Below are 26,984 nucleotides of genomic sequence, written 5' to 3' on the forward strand. Positions count from 1 at the left end.
ACGATACGAAAGAGAGGTTGAACAAGCTAGTAATAGGGTTTGCAACAATTTTGTCAGATAATTTTAGGAAGAGAGGGTCCAGATTGTCTAGCCCTGCTGATTTGTAGGGGTCCAGATTTTGCAGCTCTTTCAGAAAATCAGCCATCTGGATTTGGGTGAAGGAGAAAATGGGAGGCTTGGGCAAGTTGTAGTGAGGGGTGCAGGGCTATTGACCGGGGTAGGGGTAGCCAGGTTTATTGAAATTCTCAATTATCGCAGATTTATCGGTGGTGACAGTGTTTCCTAGTCTCAGTGCAATGGGCAGCTGGGAGGAGGTGCTGTTATTCACCATGGACTTTACAGTGTCCCAGAACTTTTTGGAGTTAGTGCTATAGGATGCAAATTTCTGTTTGAAAAAGCTAGCCTTTGCTTTCCTAACTGCCTGTGTATATTGGTTACTAACTTCCCTGGAAAGTTGTATATCGCTTGGGCTATTCGATGCTAATGCAGTACGCTAATGTGCTGGTCAAGGGCAGTCAGGTTTGGAGTGAACCAAGGGCCATATCTGTTCCTGGTTCTAAATTTGTTGAATGGGGGCATGCTTATTTAAGATGGTGAGGAAAGCTCTTTTATAGAATAACCAGGCATACTTTACTGACGGAATGAGGTCAATATCCTGCCAGGATACCCGGGCCAGGTTGACTAGAAAGGCCTGCTCGCTGAAGTGTTTTAGGAAGCGTTTGACAGTGATAAGGGGTGGTCGCTTGACCGCAGACCCATTAGGCACGCAGGCAGTGAGGCAGTGATCACTGAGTTCCTGGTTGAAGACAGCAGAGGTCTATTTGGAGGGCAGGTTGGTTAGGATGATATCTATGAGGGTGCCCGTGTTTACAGATTTGGGGTTGTACCTGGTGGGTTCATTGATAATTTGTGTGAGATTGAGAGCATCAAGCTTAGATTGTAGGATGGCCGGGGTGTTAAGCATGTCCCAGTTTAGGTCACCTAACAGCACGAGCTCTGAATATAGATGGGGGGAAATCAATTCACATATGGTGTCTTGTCGGAAAATGTTATAGTCATGGATGGAATTTTCAGGGTGTTTGATGGTCTTCCTAAGCCAGGATTCAGACACGGCTAGGACATCCGGGTTACCAGAGTGTGCTAGGGCAGTGAATAAAACACACTTAGGGAGGAGGCTTCCAATGTTAACATGCATGAAACCAAGGCTCTTACGGTTACAGAAGTCAACAAATGAGAGCGCCGGTGTAATGGAGTGGAGCTTGGCACTGCAGGGCCTGGATTAACCTCCACATCACCAGAGGAACAGAGGAGGAGTAGGATAAGGGTACGGCTAAAGGCTAAAAGAACTGGTCGTCTAGTACGTTCAGAACAGAGAGTAAAAGGAGTAGATTTATGGGCATGGTAGAATAGATTAAAAGCATAATGTACAGACAAAGGTATGGTAGGATATAAATACAGTGGGGGTAAACTTGTGCATAGTGATGATGAAAGAGATATTGTCTCTAGAAGTATAATTTATACCAGGTGATGTCACCGCATGTGTGGGAGGTGGAACTAACGTGTTAACTAAGGCGTATTGAGCAGGGCTAGAGGCTCTACAGTGAATTAAGGCAATACTTACTAACCAAAACAGCAATGGACAAGGCATATTGACGTTAGGGAGAGGCATGTGTAGCCGAGTGATCATAGGAGTCCAGTGAAATGCTTCAGGCAGCTTGCGGGCCGGGCTAGCAAGCTAGCATCAGGGCCTTAGAGGAACGTTGCGACGGAAGAAAGTCTGTTGTGGCCCCCTCGTGCTTTCACGTCGGCAGACGGATCAGCAGGGCTCCGTCTGAAAAACCAGGCCAATTGGCAATAGGTATAGTGGCCAAAGAATTTATCCAATGGGCCTCTTAAGCTAACAGTCTGATGTGCTCTAGACAGCTAGCGGGCCGTGGCTAGCAGGATAGCCGATGGGCATTCAGGGGACGTCGCAATGAAGGAGCCAGTTGAGAAACCCCCTTGGGCGAATTACGTCGTTAGTCCAGTCGTGATGGGTCGGCGGGGGTCCAGGCCAATTGTCAAAATAGGTATTGTAGCCCAAGGACTGGCAGATGGACCTCTTCGGCTAGCCGGGAGATGGGCCGGTTTTCTAGGTGTGGTGAAGGAGAGTCGGACCAAACTGCAGCGTGTAGATTGCGATTCATGTTTAATGAACAAAAACGTACCACGAATCTAAAACACAAACACTACAAAACACAACGAAAACCAAAACAGCCTATACTAGTGAAAACTACCACAGACAGGAACAAGAACACTGAGGACAATCACCCACAAAACAACCAAAGAATATGGCTGCCTAAATATGGTTCCCAGTCAGAGACAACGGTAAACACCTGCCTCTGATTGAGAACCACTCCAGACAGCCATAGACTTTGCTAGATCACCCCACTAGCTACAATCCCAATACATACCAAAACCCCAAGACAAAACACACCACAATACAAAAACCCCATGCCACACCCTGGCCTGAACCAAACATGAAGATAAACACAAAATACTTCGACCAGGGCGTGACAGAGAACAATATGTCAGATTTGCTCTGGTTTGAGTCGTGCTGTGCAGACTGACGAGAGTTGTCCAGGCTAAAGGTAGCTGATGACCGCTAGCAGTGGCTTACTGACTACTAGCTGGTAGCTTTTGATGGGGGTTCGGGTTCTTATAAAAAGTAGCAGATCCATACCACATTGGGTGAGACGGGTTGCAGGAGAGTATATTCAGTCCGTAGAGGGAAAGTGATATTAAAATATATACGGAAAAAGGAAAAACAATATTTACACAGGACAGGACGGGACAAGACAAAACACACGTCCGACTGCTACGCTATCTTGGAATCTGTGCTTGGAGTTCAAAAAACCCCAAATAAGTCAGCAGTGCTATGAAAAGTCTTATTGAATCATTCAGTGAAAGTTTTAAGAAGTTATTCAAAAATAATTTTCAGAGTGTTAATAAATCCTCCCAGGCAAACTTTCAAGGAACGAGAGTAAAACAACTCAGAACCTCCCTGAAACCTACAAATAAACATTCCCAGAACAGGCAACATTTTTACTTCTGTTCTCAGGACATTTAAAAAATGTTATGTTTTACCGGTTCGGAAACACATGGCTTCGTTCCCACAATGAATGTGAAACCAAAAACATATGTTCCCACAACTTCCAAGGAACCAAATGTGCAAGCTGGATAAGATGTACCTGTGGCTTGTCCATTCATGATAGAATTGACTGTTTTCCAGATAAAGGGTGTTGGCAATCTCTTTGTTTTTACTCTTTACGCTGCAATGCGTTCGCATCTTGGAAGTTCCAATTTGTATCTCTAGCTACTGCCAACTATTTACCTCCTTAATACAGAACACTGTCTTCCTATTTCAGAGCTGGCAAGAGGGAGGTGAACGTTTTGTCCTCAAGGAAATTGCTAAGTATTTGCCAAAAGATTACTTATCAGTCCTATTTGGTCATGTTGCTTAATACCTCTCTCCTTGCACAATTGTTGACACAGGGTTGATAGGCTTAGAGCTGGCGGGCAACTTAGAGCTGGCAACTTCTGTAAAGTTATGTCTGTCTAAATAATAAATGGGGCATATCAAATACCTTTTATGGGTATCTAAATGTATTTGTATATAGTATAATCCAATAGCTGTTAATTAATGATTGCAGTTACCGCATAAGTATACAAATAGTAACCATGATGCCATTTCATACAGATGTAGTGTCTTAAATGATCACTCTTTTGTTACTGATAATTTTCCTGCACATTAGAAAATGCAAATTGATAGTGTATTCAAGATTTAATTAAGATTTAATTTCCACTATAAAATGTCAGACTTGATTTGCCCTAATGGAAAATGCATGCATTGTCAATACATCATTTAGAACATAGGCCACTTACTGTATCAATAACCATAACACAAATCTTACATTATTAAGCTTTACTTGAACAGATTTCTAATCCCAACAAATTGTGGATTTTCTTGACAAAAAAGAGAGCCCGAAAAATGGAAATATGTTATTTTCCATGTATTTATTAAAAAGGTCTGTAGCACTATATTGTACATTTACAATATACATTTGTTGACACCAATATGTAAAAATGTGAAAGTATTACAACTCAAAGCTTTCCATGCAAAATATTTATACTTCCTATAAAATGTATAAATGCATAAAACTATAGATGATAAGTGAGATATATCTATGAGAACAGCAATATGTTGCTTTGAAAAGATTTCGTAACAAGGCTTCTTTCTCATCGGGTTTTCTGGAGTGTAGGCTCAGGGTGGGTCCTCTATTTTCCGATGATGACGTTCCTGTAGCCCTTGACGTGACACAATTTATTGCTATCGAAGTCGACCACCAGTTTCCTTAGGCCCGAGTGGGTGGGCGTGAAGTAGATTTTGACCTTGGCATCCTGCCCAGGTTCCACCGTAGAGTTAAGTCTAAGAAGGGTAAATATTTAGAAGTTACTCTATCTACATTTACTGTAACACTATCACACTACATTCCCAGCATACATATTTAGACAGTTGATTATTTTTCATGAAAGTTTAGTTAAATAACTTGACTATCTATGGATGTCTTTAGCTACAGAAGTAGGATCTTCATTTGATCACTCTTTTGTTTCTGAGCCTTGAAATGCAAACCTGTAGTGTATTTTAGTTTTAAAAAGGCTTATAAAGTTTGCAATGTCCATTTAGTCATTTCTGACTTGATTTTCCCTAATGGAAAATGGATCAACCCCTACAAAAAATATCCATGAATTATAATCCACATAAATGAACATTTCCTGTTGGTGTAGGATTATTTTCCCTCTGTAGTAAACTGGCTCAAATGTAGATCCTAGTGTGATAGTGTGATTGTAATGATTTTGCTGAGCTGACCAGTAAGGACTATGTATGTATTGCATCAGCCATAGTTCTCTACATACATATATGTCTGAACTAGAAAACACTTTGGATTAAAGCATGTGCTAAATAACCATTTTATAGTATAGGATATTTAATTATGTTTTAGAAGCTCGACAAACTCATTCAAAACTGTTTTTATGAACAAATCCATTCATATTCTCGTCTCGATTGTTTAACACCACATTGAGCCAAACATCTAGGAGTCACATGCCAACCAAACCCACAGCTCATCACAATCATCTGTCACGCCCTGATCTGTTTCACCTATCCTTGTGATTGCCTCCACCCCCTCCAGGTGTTGCTTATTTTCCCCGGTGTATTTATCCCTGTGTTTCCTGTCTCTCTGTGCCAGTATGTTCAAGTCAACCTGTGTGTTTTTCCCCGTGCGCCTGCTTTTTCTATTCTCTTTTTGCTGGTCCTCCTGGTTTTGATCCTGGCCTGTTTCTGGACTCTGTACCCACCTGCCTGACCATTCTGCCTGCGTTGACCACGAGCCTGTCATCCACTCTGTACCTCCTGGACTCTGAACTGGTTTTGACCTTTTGCCTGCCCATAACCATTCTCTTGCCTACCCTTTTGGATTATAATAAATATCAAAGACTCAAGCCATCTGCCTCCCGTGTCTGCATCTGGGTCTCGCCTTGTGCCCTTATACCATCTGAATGCTTGGAAAACCAACTCTGACAAAACGATACTCTCAGTCAAATTATTATTATAAATACTGAATAAATCCAGGCAAACATTCACGACCTGGTAAAACAGTCAGCTTCCGTCCAGCGAACTTCCTAGTCTTTGATGTGAAAGTGTTAATTTCCAAATCCAAAACATTTTTTGAGAAGATTCATTAAATTGTGGTCTTGGCAAAACTCTTGGATAGTTTAAGTGTGCTTGAATTGTACACGGCTGGGAATTCAGTATCCCACTTAACACTAGTAAGACTTTTAGTCTGCTTTTGTAAGCATTATTGTGAGTCTGCTACAAAACATACATTTCCTTTGTCATGAACACCTCCAACTCCAAGGCATGGACATGCACCACTTGGTGACTAAAACATGATTGATTATTTGTCTATGAATTATACATATCCTTTTAGACATTTCAGACAAACATTACATGTAATTGTTGCTTTGATCCTCACTAATAGGTCCTATTTACACTCCTGTTGTTACTTTTAGCGGTCAATGCACTTGATCTGTAAACAGTCCCATTTGGAAATAAACATCACCCTGTCATGGTTCCCTCCTACCTCTCAGTGACGACCTGTCCTCCAGTGAGATTGGACCCCTCCACGGTGAAGCAGCAGTTCTGCAGCGGTACTGGGAGAGGGTTCTGCAGGGTGATCTCAGCCGCCAGCTTACGGTTCTCTTTGGGTTCCCCAAGGATCTATATATAAGGGAACATAAATTATCTTAATGCTTTGACATATTGCATTTCAACGGCTAGGCGAACATGGAGAACGCTCCATCTCTGATAATCACACTCAAGCTTGCAATGCCAGCTGGAACGGTTCTTTCAAACAATTTATCAGATGTTGACACATGTTGACATAAGACAGTTGATTATTTTTTATGAAAGTTGAGATAAATATCTTGACTATCTATGGATGTCTTTAGCTACAGATGTAGGATTTTAATTTGACATATCTGATAATCACACTCAAGCTTGCAATGCCAGCTGGTACCGTTCTTTCACATTGTGAACTCTGTCCTGGCATGAGTACTTCCAAGCAACTTAGTTCTCTTGGAGCTGTGGTTAGCGTCCTTGGCTTGGGACCAAATGCTTGAACGTTTTTGATTCCCAAGTCAGAGTACTCCACTGAGGTTGCTGCAATAAGTATACTTATTACTCATGTTAATCACTGTATTCTTGTGTTTTGTAAAGTGTTAAAGTAGTGAGAGTAGTGGGCATACCCTGACTTTGATCTCAGGGTTAACCAGTACGACATTCCTCACAGCGAGGTAAGCCTCTTGGGTACCGTAGTCTAGGAGCAGAGCCGCCAGACGGATCAGGTTGTCCTCAGTGAGATTCTCTGCATACTTGGAGTAGTTCATCCTAAGAGCAACCCGCTTTTCTGGAGCGAGACATAAAGCAGAGGAAGTGAGACACCATCCAATTCCTCAGGATGTTGACACGTTGACATAAGCAGATACATAGAACACTGGACAGTATGATTTCAATGCACACAGACACACATTCACGAATTAGCATTAGACATGAAACAACATGAAAAGAACTCCATACACGGTCTTAAACTCTAAATGAACTACAGTATTATCCCTCTCACATATACAGTGCCTTTGGAAAGTATTCAGGCCCCTTGACTTTTTACACATTTTGTTACGTGCCAACCTTATTCTCAAATGGATTAAATAAAACAATTTCCTTATCAATCTACACACAATACCCCATAATGACGAAGTGAAAACAGGTTTTTAGAATTTTTTGCAAATGTTATTAAAAACAAAAATGTATTTACAAAAGTATTCAGACCTTTTGCTATGAGACTCGAAATTGAGCTCAGGTGCATCCTGTTTCCATTGATCATCTTTGAGATGTTTACACAACTTGACTGGAGGCCATTTGTGGTAAATTCAATTGATTGGACATGATTTGGAAAGGCACCTGTCTATATGAGGTCCCACAGCTGACAGTGCATGTCAGAATGGCTGAAGAAATTGTCCGTAGACCTCTGAGACAGGATTCTGTCGTGGCACAGATCTGGGGAAGGGTACCAAAACATTTCTGCAGCATTGAAGGTCCCCAAGAACACAGTGGCCTGCATCATTCTTAAATGGAAGAAGTTTGGAACCACCAAGACTCTTCCTAGAGCTGGCTGCCTGACCAAACTAAGCAATTGGGGGAGAAGGGTCAGGGAGGTGACCAAGAACCCGATGGTCATTCTGACTAAAGTTCTAGAGTTCATCTGTGGAGATGAGAAAATCTTCCAGAAGGACAACCATCTCTGCAGCACTCCACCAATCAGGCTTTTATGGTAGAGTGGCCAGACGGACGCCACTCCTGAGTAAAAGGAGCATGACAGTGCGCTTGGAGTTTCCCAAAATGAATCTAAAGACTCTCAGACCATGAGAAACAAGATTCTCCGGTCTGATAAAACCAAGATTGAACACTTTGGCCTGAATGCCAAGTGTCACATCTGGAGGAAACCTGGCACCATCCTCACGGTGAAGCATGGTGGTGACAGCATCATGCTGTGTTTTTCAGCGGCAGGGCCTGGGAGACTAGTCAGGATAGAAGTAAAGATTAACGGAGCAAAGTATAGATATATCCTTCATGAAAACCTAATCCAGAGTTCTTTAGACCTCAGACTGGGGCAAAGGTTCACTTTCCAACAGGACAACAACCCTAAGCACACAGCCAAGACAATGCACGAGTGGCTTCGGGACAAGTCTCTGAATGTCCTTGAGTGGCCCAGCCAAATCCCGGACTTGAACCCGATCGAACATCTCTGGAGAGACCTGAAAATAGCTGTGCAGCAATGCTCCCCATCCAACCTGACAGAGTTTGAGTGGATCTGCAGAGAAGAATGGGAGAAACTCCCCAAATACAGGTGTGCCAAGCTTGTAGGGTCATACCCAAGAAGACTAAGCTGTAATCACTGCCAAAGGTGCTTCAGCAAAGTACTGAGTAAAGGGTCTGAATACTTGTGTAAATGTGATGTTTAAGTTTTTTAATTAGCCAACATTTCTAAAAATATTTTTTTGCTTTGTCATTATGGGGTATTGTGTGTAGATTGATGAGGGGGAAAAACTATGTAATCCATTTTAGAATAAGGCTGTAAACTAACAAAATGTGGAAAAAGTCAAGGGGTCTGAATACTTTCCGAAGGCAGTCTATATATATATACACACAAAACTTTCCATTATACAAAGCCAACTGACCTTCTCCAGGTGCCAACTGTACATTGAGAAGGTCTTTGAACCCACAGTTCTCTCCCAGAATACCGTTGTAGGACACAGCTCTGGAGCCGAACACCAGACGGCACTTCTTCTCATTGGGCGTGTTGTTTGTAATCACGGCAAACACGTCAAAGTCACAGCCCTTTCTCATCTCCGTGGAAACCTTGATGACGATAAGCAAGCCAGCATTGTCTTGCTGCTGCAGTAGTTTGTTCTGGTGGTTGGCTTTTGTAAAGGCCTCCCTTTCCTCGTCAGAACCTGGGTGCACAGAAAGCAAAAGTTATACATGCTTTCATATACTGTAAATTAACTAATTTAGGGAAGAATAAGACCTTGTTTCCAAAGTAGTGTTTCGTGAACTTCACCATATATTTCTTATTTTGAAGCTCCATACTTTATCTGATTGTACATATAATGAACAGACTACTTCAAATACTTAAGAAGGAATATGTGACTTTCCTATCTGCTCTCTTGGTGGCATATTGTGGTGTAATGTGACATTGGTGTGTCCTGGTGGCATGTTACAGTGGTGTCACAGTGAATCTCCCTACCCTCAGGGTACTTGTACAGGTGTGTGATGTCCTCTCTCCTATCACTGCCCACACTCTTAGTGCTGATCTTCAGCCCCACATGGACGGAGCTGATGATCTTCTTCGTGCTGCCATCTTTGCGCTTCATAAAGGTGTGCACGTCAGCATTGACCTCCGCAAACACAAATGGGGCATCATATTTATCGGTGAGCTCGCCCTCCTTGATGGCTTTCAGTGGGATAGGGCCACAGCAGTAAACCCCTGAAAGAAGGACAATCTGTGAGTGAACTGAAAATTACATGTTTTTATGACATATCTGAAGCCATTTCCTTATCACTTCTAGTAAAATCTGAGCAATTCAGGAATTTTTCTGGAATCAATACACATATGAATTGGGGTCATGCCATTTTATGGGCTATTCTGAAATTGTTGGGATTATTGTAGTTGGGGTTATTGTAGTTGGGGTTATTGTAGTTGGGGTTATTGTATTTGGGGTTATTGTAGTTGGGGTTATTGTAGTTGGGGTTATTGTAGTTGGGGTTATTGTAGTTCGGGTTATTGTCAATACCATCTAGGCCTCACCTTCACTCTTCTCCTGTGGTGTGGGGTCCATGACCTGCCAGCCGTCAAAACCTGGTTTGAGGTCAGGTCTGGTCATCCAGTTCTCGACCCAACAGTGGTAGTTCCTACAAAGACATACAACCATAGTAACCCCTTAACCATTTCCAGACGGTCTGCTACAAGTGAAGGACATTTGCTCATATACCCAACCTCCGGAATGCATTGACTATTTCCAGATTGTTGGCAAAAAGCATGAACAAATACATGGCTAGCTCTGTATTGAATTTGTCTGAGTGGAAATCCACCAATTTGATAGTCCTCCTGAGGTCTCACCATATCATGTCTCTGGACTTCTGAACAAGTTGTCCGTTCTCATCCACGTAGCGCTCGATCACCAGGTTACTGTTGGTGTCGTGGGCTGAATTGTAGTTGGTGACCAGTCGACAAGGAATGCCCAGGGCTCGTGAAACTGAGAGGGCACATAAAATCATGTACAGTTAGCCAATACTACTCATCAACTACTCTACTACAGGTCTAACATATGGCATTATAAATATTTTACAGTTAGCAGACACTCATCCAGTGATGTACAGAAACAATTTGGGTAAAGTTGCTCAAGGGGACAACTAGTTGGCTTGGGGATCAAACCAGCAACCTTTTGGTTACTGGCCCAAGGCTCTTAACTGCTAGGCTACCTGCCCCCCTATTCATAGAATCAAAACAAATCAAACTTTATTTGCCACATGCGCCGAATATAAGAAGTGTAGACTTTACTGTGAAATGGTTACTGACAAGCCCTTAACCAACAGTGTAGACTTCACCATGTAATGCTGACTTACAAGCCCTTAACCCTTAACCAACAGCGCAGTTCAAGAATAATAAAATATTTACCAAGTAGGCTAAAATAAAAATCAATAATAAAAAGTAACAATAAGAACAACGATGCTATATACAGGGGGCATCGGTACAGAGTCAGTGTGCGGGGGTACAGGCTAGTTGAGGTAATCTGTACATGTAGGTGGGGGCAAAGTGACTATGCATAGGTAACAAACAAACAGCGAGTAGCACCATTGTACAGGGGGGGAAATCAATGGATTTTTCTGAATTGTTCAACAGTCTTATGGCTTGGGGGTAGAAGCTGTTGAGGAGCCTTTTGGTCCTAGACTTGGCGGTCCGGTCCCACTTGCCGTGCGATAGCAGGGAAAACAGTCCATAACTTGGGTGACTGAAGTCTCTGACAATTTAATGGGCTTTCGCCTATTAATAGACACCACCTATTAATTTATATAGGTCCTGGATGGCAGGAAGCTTGGCCCCAGTGATGTACTGGGCTGTTCGCAATACCCTCTGTAGCGCCTTATGGTCAGATGCCGAGCAGTTGCCATACCAGGCGGTGATGCAACCGGTCAGGATGCTCTCGATGGTGCAGCTTTACAACCTTTGAGTATCTCGGAGCCCAAGCCAAATCTTTTCTGTCTCCTGAGGGGGAAAAGGTTTTGTTGTGCCCTCTTCACGACTGTCTTGGTATGTTTGGACCATGGTACTTCATTGGTGATGTGGACACCAAGGATCTTGAAACTCTCAACCCGCTTCATTACAGCCCCGTCGATGTTAATGGGGGTCTGTTCGGCCCGCCTTTTCCTGTAGACCACAATCAGCTTCTTTGTCTTGCTCACACTGAGGGAGAGGTTGTTGTCCTGGCACCACACTGCCAGTTCGCTGACCTCCTCTCTATAGGCTGTCTCATCGTTGTTGGTGATCAGGCCTACTACCACTGTTGTGTCGTCAGCAAACTTAATGATGGTTTTGGGAGTCGTGTTTGGCCACACAGTCGTGGGTGAACAGGGAATACAGGAGGGGACTAAGTACACACCTGAGGGGGCCAAGTGTTAAGGATCAGCGTGGCATACGTGTTGTTGCCTACTCTTACCACCTGGGGGCTGCCCGTCAGGAAGTTCAGGATCCAGTTGCAGAGGAAGGACTTTAGTCCCAGAGCCCTTATCTTAGTGATGAATGTGTTACTAAAGATGGGGCGGCAGGGTAGCCTAGTGGTTAGAGCATTGGACTAGTAACCGAAAGGTTGCAAGTTCAAATCCCCGAGCTGACAAGGTACAAAATCTGTCGTTCTGCCCCTGAACAGGCAGTTAACCCACTGTTCCTAGGCAGTCATTGAAAATAAGAATTTGTTCTTAACTGACTTGCCTAGTAAAATAAAAAATACAAAAAGGGGTTTGTCTCTTACATAATATAATGATACAGTGTGTAAAACACTCAGTCTTAATGTCTATGCATTCATTTCTAACCTGAGCAGGCCACTGCTGCAAACACCCAGCATTGGCCAAAGCGCACAGGCTGACAGGCATTTGTGTCCCAGTTCCGGAGGATCTCCACACTACCCTTCCATGACAGAGGGCTCACCCCGCCGTCATAGTCATCAGTCCACCTGCCCTGCAAGACTCCCTTGTCGTCATTGCAGTTCACCTGAGGGACATGGACAACAATGGTCAGGCTCTTCATTTCACATTCAGCTTTGTTGTTATATTGAGACTTGCTATTTGCCATCTACTATATGTTCAAGTGTATATTTTATATTATATTCTACTGTATGAACTGCAGTGTGTAATGCAGTGCATGACAGGATGCGAAACCGATTGATGTGATCTCACCATGGCACTGAGAACTCTGGACACATAGATTGGGTTTCTCCTCCCTGAAGCGTCTTTCCCAGGGTTACGCAGGCACTTCGGGTTCATATCCAGGATTCTCAGACAGGCATTCAGGATCCCATCCTCAAACTACATCACACAGAGAAAACCACACAAGGTCAAATAATCCTGCTACTTATTTTCAAAAGGGAACTAAGCATGCAAAGGTGCGCAAAAGATCGAATAAAGATCAAAGGATTAGAAGTTTGCTTCTCGTCTTTGATTCTCTCCTGAAAATATCATGTGCAAACGTTTGGTAAAGCTGGACGCCAGTCATATGCATAAACAGTGTGCACAATATGCAACTATGACACACATCAATTAGATAATGAGCTGTATCAACAATTGAACCTTGGTCTCACCATCTCAGTAGGATTATCATGATCTGTCAATTATACACAGATTGAACCAATGGAAGCATCTTGATGTGGAAAGAAAATAGCCTCAATTGGATTTTACCAGTCAACAGTTATGTAACGGATCTCTTCGTCATCTGACGATGAGTATGAAATATCGGACCAATGCGCAGCGTGGTAAGTGTCCATGTTAATTTATTAACTGAATACACAAAACAAAACTGGGGACACCGTGCGCCTCACAGCAGAACACGGTGCCTTCCCGGTCCACCTCTCGCCACGGTAAGCACAGGGAGTTGGCTCAGGTCTCCTACCTGACTTAGCCACACTCCCGGTGTGCCCCACATCGGACCAATACGCAGCGTGGTAAGTTTTAGTCATATGTTTTATTAAAACTGAACACTACACAAAATGAAAATGAAACAATTCTGTGTGGAAGACACAGACACAGAAAATAATCACAAAAAAACAAGTGGGAAAACAGGCTACCTAAGTATGGTTCTCAATCAGAGACAACGATTGACAGCTACCTCTGATTGGGAACCATACCAGACCAAACAAAAACATTGAATGCCCACCCCAACTCACACCCTGAACAACCTAAAATAGAAACATACAAATGGAACTAAGCTCAGGACGTGACAAGTCCACTCATCACAAGTTCTTCTTAACCATAATTTATATTCTCACTTTATCAAACTTGTCAGACCACTCATGCAAATGTAGGATCTTAATATGAGCCTACAGTTTCCTACAGAAGGAATATAATCCTGCAGCAACAGGAAATGTGAATTATTATGTGGATTAAAATTATTGGACATTTTTGTAGGTGTTGATCATTTCTTTCATAAGAATAAAATGGAAATTATAAACTTCAGAAGCCTTTTAAACCTCAAATACACTACAAGTTTTTAATGTTCTGTATTGCAGGAAAGTTCTCCTGCAAAAAGGTGATCAAATTAAGATCCTACATCTCTAAATATACAGTACTATGCGGCAGCATGATCTCACCTTTGAAAGTGCACAGTACAGTAGTTACAATGGAAAGCAGTTCAACATACATCTCTTGATGAATGGCTATTTCTCCCTTATCAGGGTAAGCGTAAGCCAAATTCAAAAGCCAAGCCTTTATCACTGCCACCGCCAAATTCTGGTTGTTTAAACAACGATCAGAGCTGTGCTGTTGTTGGTACCTGGCCATAGTTCCAAGGTGTAGGGATGGGGTATTTCCAGCCGCCTCGGTAGATGATACCATCTTGAGCCAAGATGTACTCCCTCAGTTTCTCCTCACTGTCCATGTACACCACATCACCTGTTGACGAGAGACGTAAATAATACAGGGATAAAGTATCGTCCTCCATAGAAAAAGACAAGGTCTCAAAAGGCTGAATGGAATAAAGGGTGCCTCATTATCTGCTTGCAGTAGGCAACAGTATTTCAAAATGCATTGGGCTTATTAAATTACAATTTCTTTTCAATATAACTTTCTATGAAACTGTCACACCCTGACCATAGAGAGCCTTTGTTTTTCTATGGTATAGTAGGTCAGGGCGTGACTGGGGGTTTTTCTAGTTATTATTTTCTATGTGAGGTTCTAGTTTAGTTTTTCTATGTTGGTGTTTGGTATGATTCCCAATTAGAGGCAGCTGGCTATTGTTGTCTCTAATTGTGGTTCATATTTAAGTAGCATTTTTTCCATTTGTGTTTTATGAGATATTGTTCTCCCTGAAGTGCGCCTTCCCAGTCCGGTACGTCCTGTGCCTGCTCCTCGCACTCGCCCTGAGGTGCGTGTCACCAGTCCGGTGCCACCTGTGCCGGCCACACGCATCAGGCCTCCAGTGTGCTTCCCCAGTTCAGAGCTTCAGGCGATGGTCCCCAGTCCAGAGCTTCAGGCGATGGTCCCCAGTCCAGAGCTTCATGCGATCCACGGGATGAGATGGTTCTTCGGCCCGCACCAGAGCCGCCACCAAAGATGGTGGATCCGCGAGCTGAGTGGGGGCTACGACCTGCAACAGAGCCGCCACCGACCATAATCACCCCCCTACCCTCCCATTTGTTTCAGGTTTTATGGGATATTGTTTTGAGTTAGTTACGGTTAGTTGTTTAGTTCTTTCTTTGTTGTTTTTCTACCACAGTACAACAATTTCATTTGGATTTGTAACATATACGAATAATACGGATTGCCAAAAAATAAAACTTATTGTTTTTTCAGGATGTTACATATCATACGGAGTGGATGTAGTAAGCAATTGGATGAATTAGTACACAAAAAATGGGGACCACTTTTGGCTCGTGAGCACCACTTTCAAATCTACTGGCTGAAATGATACAAAAGTTTGAGAGTACATCTTTAATGAGACTATCTGCTGTCTATTTACTTTGATGTCTAAGGTAACAAAATGTCTAAGGTAACAAAATGTCTAAGGTAACAAAATTTCTAAGGTAACAAAATTTCTAAGGTAAGATGTATTGTAAATACAGCACATGATAGGGCTAAACATTTAGAGATACTGGAAAATACTTATCCATCCCATTCTCCATTGCTTGATCATCATATTCTCTCCAAAACTACCATCCATCCATGCCGTCCTGTTCTCCCCACTATGGGATCCTTCCTGTAAGCCTGCATCCCTCCATTGGTCATGCTGGCTGTCTTTGTAACAGAGACATCTAAAGCGCCTATCAGAGTCCAAAACATGTATGCATACATGTTCTAAAATATTGGACTTTTGGCTCTCCTACTTTTCGAATTCTCAGCACGGCTCAAGCAATTTTTCCAACTGTCAACACATTCCGCATAGCTATGTCTTGTCTCTGCATCTGTGAATTACTCTTAAGGCATTCCACTCAACTATGCATAGCCCCTACTATACTCGCAGACAGAATGATGTATGGAATGTTTACCTACCGGTGCACCAGGGGTTATAGAGCAGCACAAAGTCCACCCTGCCCCCCTGACCCAGAGTCAGGCGCCAGCGTCCGATGGGCGCGTCCGGGGGGGAACAGATGGACAGGGACACCATGTTCCCGGGGGGACTGGTGATGGCGGCGCTCCAGCAGGAGGTATCGATTTGGTCTGTCAGCCCAAAGGAGGCCTGTGTACCATACTGGTCAGAGGGCTGGGGACCTAGTAGAGGACATGAAGAAGAGAAATGGTTACAGATGGAACACTTGACTAGGGATGATGTAAAGGACTTCAATGCCAAAACACTAGAGCTTACCTACTTATTTTACCATTGGAGGGAAAGTAATATTGGCCATAGCTATTCTGTCATTCTTTGTCATGAGATGTGTCAATGGATCTCAATAGTCTAAAGAGGGGTTTTAAATAGGCCTTGACAAAAGTCATGACCTCGACAGAAGTTGCTGTCCTTTATAAGAATTACGTTCTTTACTGTATTGTGAAAAATATGAAGCACACAGATGCTTTCAGGTCACACATGAAACATTTTCATAATTCAGACTGTACAATTGACATACTATTCCCAAACCCTTCAGCGAGAACATTGGAAAATGGTGGACAATTCCACAGGGATCAAAGACGATGGAAACTCAGCATCCTTCAAGTGACCTCCGTTAAAATAAACTGCCTGAACTGAAATTCCATTGTGTTCAGACTGGGCATAAGGCCAAATAATCATCACTTTTAACCCCTTTGCTTTCAGCAGCATGCTGAAACAACTTAGATTTCTTCCTTGGCTGTTCTGTGTCTTAAAGTTTATATTACAGCCTATGAAAAAAATAGTTTAACTTTCACTGTGATAGCCTTATCTTTGACAGGACACATGCTTTCCTGTGGAATGATCCTCTTCCTGTTCTCAAACTGGTGGATACTGTAGAAACTGCTGTGGTCTGTACAATGGCCACTCCACCCCTCTTATGACTGTTACTTACATCTGACGCATTCATCTTGATTAAAACATCTGATCATTTCAGTGTTTTCCCCAAGATATTTCCAATGGCGGGACAGAAAGTTGTCCCAAACACAACATCTATGGTTCCTGACAACAGAACCAAAGCCCAAAGCCTGGGCAGGGTGAGTAATGGTAAAGGAGACAGGGTAGAGTGTCAGCTAACTATTCTGCAAGAGTCAATAGCGTTATCACTGAAAACTTGAACATGCTTAAACGGTGTCCTTTTCCTTGAAACAACATTCGACCTCACCATTAGCTTTTCTTACTCCTTATCACTTCGTAGATCACAATGACCATTGGGGAAAATAAACAAGTTCCCAATGCCAATAGAAACACTCAAGTAGGTGTTGCCATAATACCTACCCCAAATACAAGTGCGCCAACCTTGTAGCGTCATACCCAAGAAGATTTGATTCTGTAATCGCTGCCAAAAGGTGCTTCAACAAAGTACTGAGTAAATGGTCTGAATACTTATGTATATGTGATATTTCATCTATATATATAAATATACATATATATACTGTATATATAAATTGGCCCAATTGAAATGTAAAAAAAACAACTGTTTTTGCTTTGTCATTATGGGGTATTGTGTTTAGAATGTACAATGTAATACATTTTAGAAAAAGGATGTAACATAACAAAATGTGGAAAAGGGGAAGGGGTCTGAATAATTTCTGAATGCACTGCATGTACATATAGGTAGGGGTAAAGTGCCTAGGCATCAGGATTTTTAACAAACCGCAGCAGCAGCGTATGTCAGTGGTTCCCAACCCTGGTCCTCCAGTACACCCCAACAGTACAGATTTTAGTTGTAACCCTGGACAAGCACACTTGATTAAACTTGCCAACTAATCATCAAGCCCTCAATGAGTTGAATGAGGTGTGTTTGGGCTGTTGGAGAACCGGAGGTAGGAAACACTGGCGTTTGTGATGAGTCTTTATGCCTGTGTTGGTGTGTTTGGTCCATGTTAATTACTTAGTGATGTGGACACAGAGGAATTTGAAGGTCTCGACCTGCCCCACTACACCCCTGAGGGGCCCCCGTGTTGAGGGTTAGCGTGGTGGATGCGTTGTTGCCTATCCTCACCACCGCGAGGCAGCCCGTCAGTAAGTCCAGATTCCAGTTGCAGTGGGAGGTGTTCAGCTTAGTGATGCGCTCGGAGGGCATTATGGTGTTGAGCACTGAGCTGTAGTCGAGGAACAGCATTCTCACATAGGTTTTCCTCTTGTCCAGGTGGGAGAGGACAGTGTGGGGTGCAATAGAGATTGCGTCATCTATGGATCTGTTGAGGCGGTATACAAATTGGAGTGGGCCCAGGGTGTCTGGGATGATGGTGCTGATGTGAGCCATGATCAGCCTTTCAAAGCATTTCATGGCTACAGATGTGAGTGCTACGGTGCGATAGTCATTTAGACAGGTTACATTGGCGTCCTTGGGCACAGGGACTATGGTGGTCTGCTTGAAACATGTAGGTATTACAGACTGGGTCTCTGGTCAAAATCTAAACAGCAAGCCAGTTCCAAAATCGATTTATTGGATAGCTCCAGTGAATACATGTGAATGTTTCCTATTACAGAAATGCTTGTAGAAGCCAAAAATGTACAGGTAGTGAAAAAAGGCCTTAGACTTTAAGGGGTTAAAACAATAGCAAAATATAGCATAGAGTATGTTGTTATAGTGTTGCACACTATGCAGCAGCACATGCATGAGGTATTTTCAAACTTGCAGGGAAGTTAAGATTTAGACTTGAGATTTATCGGTCACAGCCCAATAGACTGTCTTCATTCAATCAAGGAAGAATTGAAGTAAGTATTCACTGGAGCTCATGGCAAAGATTTTGGAACTGGGTTTCTGTTTCGATTTTGAGTAGAGAATGGAAAGCATTATTTTACTGGGTCGTGTCTGTTAGGAAATGTTAAAAGTACCACGGCAACGCCTAATTGTGTGTTTCTATTGGCACAGGGAACTTGTTTATTTTCTCCAGTGATAGGGAGATAGCGATACAAAAAGCTAATGTTGAGGTCTAATGTTGTTTAGAGGATAGGGAAACTGTTTGATCCTGCTCCAATTATCAGTGAGAAGACTATTGACTCTTACAGAACAGTTAGCTAGCTGACACTCTACCCTGCCTTGTTTACCATTACTCACTGCCCAGGCTTCAGTTTCTGTTGTCAGGAACTGTAGATGTTTGTTTTGGGACCGTTTGTGTCATGCTTTTGGAAATATCTAGGGGAAACACTGAAATTATCTTATGTTTTAATAAAGATTAACCTTTAGGATTTAATAACACTTCAACAACATTTATCTAGTGCTTTTCACATGGAATTGATTAGTCGACAACCCAGGGATAACACAGTACCTGTCTCTACGGTGAGGTCGAGGGCGCTGCCACCAGGCTGGTAGACGCCCGAGCGGAGGTGCAGGTTGATGGTGAACGACTGGCCCCTTCTCACGATGAGGCGCTCCACCCCGTTGAGCTCCGTGCGGTGGTCTGTGTTGTTGAACTCACACTCCAGGTCCCATCGGGCAATGTCCAGTGCTGGGAGATGGATGAGAGAGAGAAAGGAAACAGTGAGTAGAATTACCTCAGGATTGACCATCTACCCAGCCAGTTACAAGGGAATACAATCCTGCTCCACAGTTCCTCTGTTTGCTCTTTGGGGGTGTCAGTCCAGTCTTCACTTTCCAGTCTTCACTTTCTGACAAATGTGTTCGTCAAAAGTGCTATACAAATATTATTTTATCGATTGATTGTCTTCTCTTTCATGGTGCCTCAGTGGTGGACCAAACTCCCCCATTGCTTTTAAGACAATTGTGTCTATACCTGTTTTTAGATAGACTGATGACCTTCCTCTTCAAACTGTCTCCCCAACTCTCAACGCTGGTTCCTTCCAAGTAGACCACCCCTTTCTCTCACCACCAATGGCACTACTACTCTGGAAATGTCTATAATAGTTGCTTTACATTGTATTGTTGCATTTCAATTCTGGTACTTAATTCTATTTTTAGCACTACAATTAAGTATTCTACTGACCTCTGAAGAGAGAGTTGCTTGTTTTTATGCTAGCAGTCCAGCTCTTTGACTATGTGCTTTTACAGAAAGAGCGTCTTCTAAATGTCTGTTAACACTAGAACCACCTGGCCTCAAGCTAACGAGCAGTCATTCTGACTCCAACATTCTAACAGTGTAATTGAGAACATTTCATATATGCTATTGCAAAAACAGTAATTTGGTTGTGTTTATGAAGGTCGTAGGTAACATTGGAATATCATTTTAAAAAATTAGACCATAGCATTTCCATTAGTTTATTTTACTATAGGATATACTGTATGTAAAAATATAAACACACAAAAAACACAACATGTGTCACGAGTCCGACCGAAAGGTGGCTCCCCTTCCAGTTCGGGTGGCGCTCGGCGGTCGTCGTCGCCGGCCTACTAGCTGCCACTGATTTCTTTCCTCCCCCTTCTTATGTGTTTATTGGTATCACCTGTTTTAGTTTGTTGTAATTAGTTGGGCTTTATTAGTCAGCCGGCCCGTCCATTTCTTTATGTGGGATTGATTATGGTAACCCTGGGGTTTGATACAGACGAACGTGTTGGTTTATGTTCGTGTATAGTGCTGGACTGTTTCGTTCCCCGTGTCTGGGGCATTTCGTTTTGAGCACCCAGTGTTTAGTGGGGTGGCCGTGGTTCACCGTGCGTGCATTAAAAGAGCACTCTATTGAACTCTCTGTTTTCCTGCGCCTGACTTCCCACTCACGACACCCAGTACCTTACAACATTTCATATGTTCAATCAATTTTGTTTGAGGAATGCCTTTATTACAACTATGAAACTAAAAGCATATATGTTGGAACACGGCAACAGTTTATTTTTATAACAACAAAATAAATAAGATACCCCAACCACAAAGATGCAAGACGTGCGGTCAAATGATGAAAACATCAGTAAAGCCTAAACATCATTATAAGCGCCAAGTGTCAAGGACAGAGGGGAGCATGACTTTACATTTTTCTTATACATGAGCTGTCAAAATGACTGCTTTAGCGGTTTTAGTTTGAGAGAAAATGTACATAAGCTATGGTATACTTAATCATATTAATAAGTGTATAGCCGATAGAATAAAACGTATGCATGGCTAAATCATTAAGGGTGTCGAATTAACTTGTGGTACATAGGCCTTAGACAAATGGTTAAAGGACTGCTGCAAATTGTTTCCAGACATTTTCAGACCTTCTGCCATCTTATCTCTGGCAGCAGGCATGAATCCAAGGACATTCATTGTTATTTAAACTTACCATAAGAGTTCACTTCCTGTTGTTGAGTGGAAAGAGAAAAAATCTTACCTGTTGTGCCATAAAAATCATAGGAATCCTTCAGACAAGAAATGCTGCTTTGCAAATAACTATCTTGGGAACTATATTTACTCAATTACCACTAGTGGGTAAATACTACACCAACCCATTGAGACACAGACTTGAACTCTTTCATTGATTCATTTAAAAAAAGGGAAGTATTTCACAAGAGAGAAAACAAGAAAACATGAATGAGCAGTGAATGTGCAAGCAAATACTGTACACCTCCTTGTCCCCAGGGCTCGGTGTGTGAATAAGATCCCACCCTCTGATTTCCTATTTACAGTCATCTGGCTTCTTTAAGACACGACTGGTTGTTGTTAAAAGTAGCACTCTAACATTATTCAAGAAGTAGTACACCATCTTGTTTCACCAATCACTTTAGAGCTGCATTGTCAACACTCACTTATCCCAATTTCTTACAGGACAAAATGACATATATTCCAGAAAGAATTTAACGTCAAACGGCTTATATGTAATTATGTTACTTCTGATTGCCATATTATGCAATCAAAGGAATATTGTTCAAGCTTTAAAAGGTTGCTTGCTCTGGGGTGCTTATATACCCTATTTCCAGTGTACTACTTCTTGAATAATGTTAGAGTGCTACTTTGAACTACATGCAGGGTTGGGGAGTACCTCATTACATGTAATCACTTACATGCAATCTGATTACAAAAAAACGAACTAATCAGTTACTATAACAACAAAACTCTGATTACATATACTTTTTAAAAACTAGATTTGTATTTAATGGATTACTTTAATTTCATAATGTGTTTGCGAGAGAAAAATGTTTGCGAGAGAAAAAATACATTATGCCACAGTTCTGTTTTCTCAATGACATTCCAATCAGAATAGAAAAAAAAGGTGTTTAAATTTGTTCCATCTGAGTGAGTCTGACCACAGGTCAGAGACCTCTATGATGACACACCAAAAGATTCTTTATTGTCTTCTTCTAATGCCTCTTAAGGGAAAAGTAAATGGAAAGTACATGAAAGTAATCAGATTATGTTATTGAGCTTGGGTAATCCAAAAGTTACATTACTGATTATAATTTAACAGATAACTAGTAACTGTAACATATTACATTTAAAAAGTAACCTACCCAACCCTGACTACATGTATCACAAATCCATTTCTGTAGGAACATCTGGATAGTGTATCTTCTACAGTTGACCAACCATGTGTTTTACACCTTGTAGTTGAAGAAAAGTGGTCTTTCAAAGGAGACAAACTTAAGTCTCCAGTCCAGCTCTTTCATCCTAAAGAGAAAGTAAGTTGTCAATAAGCCTATTTTACTCAGTCATAAAGCATCTGGGAACTTGTGCTTTTCCACAGCTGGAGGCAACAGGACTACAAACCTAGAATCTGGAGATCATTAGGCAGATTGATAACAGATAAACAACCAAAATGTTGTTTTCGACAACACAGTCCAAACAACGCAGGTTCAATCAATGTAATGGTAAAGTGTAATTATTGCTGTGTTTCATTCTTGAACTACACAGTTGGTATCAAATAAAATGCATTTTTATTAGCCACTCTCGCATTGCGGAATGAAAGCTGATGTAAGATAATGTGCAGTCTGAATTTAAACGGAACGGTTTCTGTAATTAAGGTGTAGTTATTGTTGTTTTTCTTTGTTCTATTGCACTGGGAAGACAGCAATGTATTACAGTCTGTCACAAACATGAATAGTGCAAAAATAAATTTACGGACAGAGAGCAAAGTGAGCTATGTGTGTAGGGGGTGTGTCTTCCATTGAGCAGGCTACTACCATGAAGTCACCATGTCTACCATGCCATCACTCTAGACTTACACTCCCTTGTTTTGCTTCCAGTCTACTAAACTTGAACAACACCACATCAAGTGTCCTGTTATAGGCCAAGCAGAATTACTGGGCCAGAATAAACCCAATAAGGTTGGGCAATGAAAGATCCTAGTCAGGGAAAAATGCACAGAAGCAGGTACAGTAAATCCCAGGAAGAATAGATACGTTCTCTCAGCTATTAACAGCAACCTATCCAGCCTAGTCATGAATGAAGTGGCAAGAGCTCTCTCTCTCTCAATTCCATTTAAGGGGCTTTATTGGCATGGGAAACACATGTTTACATTGCCAAAGCAAGTGAAATAGATAATAAACAAAACAAAAACAAACATCTCTTTCTCTGTCTGTATGTGTGTGCGTGCTTCTCAGCATTGTCTGTATGTGTCTGCGTGCTTGTGTATGTGTTTGTGTGTGTGTGTGTGTGTGTGTGCAAGGTTTGTGTGTGTGTGCGTGTGCGTGTGTGTGTGTGTGCAAGGTGTAAAAGGTTTGAAAGGGTTCATAGGGGCTTCGCAAAATCGTTCCAAGGACAAATTAAGTTAGCCACAGTTTCTGGTTTCAGTTACAGCTGCTGTCTGCTATTAAAAGCCCAAAGTTCCCTTAGCAACACTTAACTCCCTCTGAAACACATTCCTCAGATGCATTAAAGATGCATACGACTAGGCTAAAGCTTATGGTTAGCTGACAAGCTGGGAGACAACACTTGTGTCATCAGTGAGCCAGAAAAATGAGCCAGAAAAATAAAAGGCTGCCTTTATATATATAGAAATTACATTTGGTTCTGTTAAGACATCAACCACAATGGCCTATAGACAGCATGTTAAGTTAAGCTGTCATTTAGTGGTTATGGTTTCAGCATTGGCAATGTGAAAAGATGTTCTCACCCCATCCAGCTTTTAGATGTTGGATGACAGTTTTGGTTGGTGCAGTTGTCAGAATACTGTTCATTGACTACAGCTCAGCGTTCAACACCATTGTCCCCTCTAAGCTTTTCACCAAGCTGAGAACCCTGGGACTGAACACCTCCCTCTGCACCTGGACCATGGACTTCCTTAAGGTCGACCCCAGGTGGTGAGGGTAGGCAACATCACCTCCGCCACACTGACCCTCAACATGGGGGCCCCACAGGGGTGTGTGCTTAGTCTCGTCTTGTGCTCCCTGTTCACCCACGACTACGTAGCCACGGATGACTCAAACACTATCATCAAGTTTCCTGACGACAAGACGGTGGTAGGCTTGATCACCGGCGACAATGAGACAGCCTATAGGGAAGAGGTCCGTGACCTGATAGTGTGGTGCCGGAACAACAACCTCTCTTTCAACGTCAGTAAGACCAAGGAACTGATTGCCCCCATCCACATCGACAGGGATGCAGTGGAGCTTCAAGTTCCTCTGTGTCCAAATCACTAAAGACTTAAAATGGTTCACACATACACACAGTTGTGAAGAAGGTGCGACAGCACCTCTGCCCTCTCAAAAGGTTAAAAAGGTTTGGCTTGGGCCAAATGATCTGTTCCAACGTCTAGTGGAAAGCCTTCACAGAAGATTGGAGGTTATTATAGCAGCAAAGGGGGGGGGGGGGGATCTCCATATGAATGCCCATGACTTTGGAATTAAATGTTAAACGCGCAGATGTCCACATACTTTTGGCTATGTAGTATATTTATTTTTGCATTATTTTTTGGAGGGATAAAAAAAACTCAATATACCTTAAAATAACTAAAACCAAATTGAAACTGTGTATGAAAGAAATCATGGATCATTCATACTGTCACGCCTTGGTCATTGTATTTTGTGTTTTGGTATATGTTTGGGTAGGCCAGGGTGTGACATGGGGTTATATGTTGTGTTTTGTATTGGGGTTTGTATTATTTGGGATCGCGGCTGATTAGGGGTGTGGTATAGGCTTGGCTGCCTGAGGCGATTCTCAATTAGAGTCAGGTGCTTATCGTTGTCTCTGATTGGGAACCGTATTTAGGCAGCCTGAGTTTCGCTTTGTATTTCGTGGGTGTTTGTTCCTGTCTTTGTGTTGTAGTCACCAGATAGGCTGTAATTAGTTTCACGTTCCGTTCTGTTGTTTTTGTATTTAGTTTCAGTTATTTCATGTACCGCGATTCTTTCATTAAAGTCATGAGTAACCTACACGCTGCATTTCGGTCCGACTCTCTTCTTTCAACAGACGAACGTCGTTACACATACAGTTTCTTGCCTGTGTCCAGCTCGCTGATAATCACCTCAATGAGCGCTAGACAGCCAGGGAAAAAACCATTTTTCAAAAATAATGGAAAATAACAATTTTGGGTATATTTTGATGGCGAGGAAATATATTTAAAAAATTGTGCACATGTGGCCCTCAGGCAAATTGTGATTGACACCGCTGGATAAGGTCATCAACCTAACCTAATGTAGCAGGCGTAAAAGAAACCAGCTACCGGTAAGTTATTTGCCATCATTCGTCCATAGCAGGGTGTCCCAAACTCTGTCTGTGTAGTGCTGTGTCAAAAACCAAAACGTGCACTCAGGGTGTCCCGAGGACCAATTTGGAAAACCCTGGTGCATATTGAAGGGATGGATCAGGTTTTACTTTGCTCTTTAGTTTTGAGATTTTTTTCTAAACAAATCAATTGTTCACCAGCCTTTTAAGGTAATATTGAAATCCTCTAAATGCTTCAAATATTTGGATACATATTCTGGCATATGGCTCAGTCCTGCAAGGTAGTATTTATTTTAGGAAGCAATAACATAAGATGATAAGCTATTTTAAATTATCTGCCACTGTCTACTTTGTAGACCATGATGCAAGTTTATCGTTGATATTGAAAAAAAAAATGCATTAGTTGTTATACTGCTGATGAAACTCAAATGTAATTCACAGTTATGTTCAAATGTTCAATAATGCTATGCATGTACTAGAGAGAAGATTTACAGAGATACAACACATTCAATAAAACATTGCAAAAAAAATAATTTCAAACAGTTTTTAAATTCTTACCGTGAGCCATTATCGCGTTGACGTACTGCTGGGTAATAGTCTGTATTAGGCTGTTGAAAGTATTCTCTACTCTGCGCAGCTACTCTGACTGTGAACGAAAGTTGATATTTGTAGTGTTCATGCGCGTCACCAAAATCCTTTGGTAGTCGACTCCTTTAACAATTTTGCGGAAGCTGACGGTATAATGCATAACCTGCACTGGGAAGTCATCGGGGCGTGTTGGTTTTCTTCCGTCGAACGCCCACGTGCGCGTGCTCACATCCATGAGCAAGCACGCACGCACTCACACAGAAACATCCACATACACTCTATTGACCTTGTAGCGACCTCGTCCTATACAATAGTTGCACAATTTCCTGCATACATTTGTGTGACAATAGGGAATGGGGAAGACATTTTACTTTAGTCATCATGTCAGGAATAAAATGTACATCAATGTCAAAATACAATTTACTTCTAGGAAATATACTGAACAAAAATCTAAACTCAACATGCAACAATTTCAACAATTTTTCTGAGTTCCAGTTCATATAAGGAAATCAGTCAATGGAAATACATTAATTAGGCCCTAATCTAGGGACTTCACATGACAGGGCAGGGGTGCAGCCATGGCTGGGCCTGGAAGGGCATAGGCCCACTCACTTGGGTATCCAGTCCCAGCCAATCAGAAGAAGTTTTTCCCCACAAAAGGACTTATTAGAGACAGAAATACTCCTCAGTTTCATCAGTTGTCCGGGTGGCTAAACTCAGATGATCCCACAGGTGAGAAGCCGTATGTGGATGTCCAGGGCTGGCGAGGTTACACGTGGTCTGCGGTTGTGAGGCTGGGTGGACGTACTGTCAAATTCTCTAAAACGACTTTTGGAGGTAGAGAAATTAACATTCA

General features: G+C 42.1%; 1 protein-coding gene across 1 annotated transcript; it reads right to left on the reverse strand.

Annotated features, from left to right (window-relative positions):
- Positions 1-4,037: 4,037 nt before the first annotated feature.
- LOC124027254 (protein-glutamine gamma-glutamyltransferase 2-like) lies at positions 4,038-26,272 on the reverse strand. Its single transcript, XM_046339718.1, has 13 exons — positions 26,099-26,272; positions 19,283-19,462; positions 15,914-16,132; positions 14,199-14,317; positions 12,611-12,739; positions 12,248-12,425; positions 10,278-10,413; positions 9,966-10,069; positions 9,405-9,644; positions 8,836-9,111; positions 6,847-7,007; positions 6,183-6,319; positions 4,038-4,468 (listed from the first exon to the last, which is right to left on the reverse strand). Exons 1-13 carry the CDS (start codon positions 26,106-26,108, stop codon positions 4,318-4,320), a joined length of 2,040 nt encoding a protein of 679 aa, XP_046195674.1. The 5' UTR covers positions 26,109-26,272; the 3' UTR covers positions 4,038-4,317.
- Between the last annotated feature and the right edge of the window lie 712 nt (positions 26,273-26,984).

The sequence above is a fragment of the Oncorhynchus gorbuscha genome, linkage group LG03 (genome assembly GCF_021184085.1).
Source record: "Oncorhynchus gorbuscha isolate QuinsamMale2020 ecotype Even-year linkage group LG03, OgorEven_v1.0, whole genome shotgun sequence".
In the NCBI taxonomy this organism is placed as follows: Eukaryota; Metazoa; Chordata; class Actinopteri; order Salmoniformes; family Salmonidae; genus Oncorhynchus; species Oncorhynchus gorbuscha.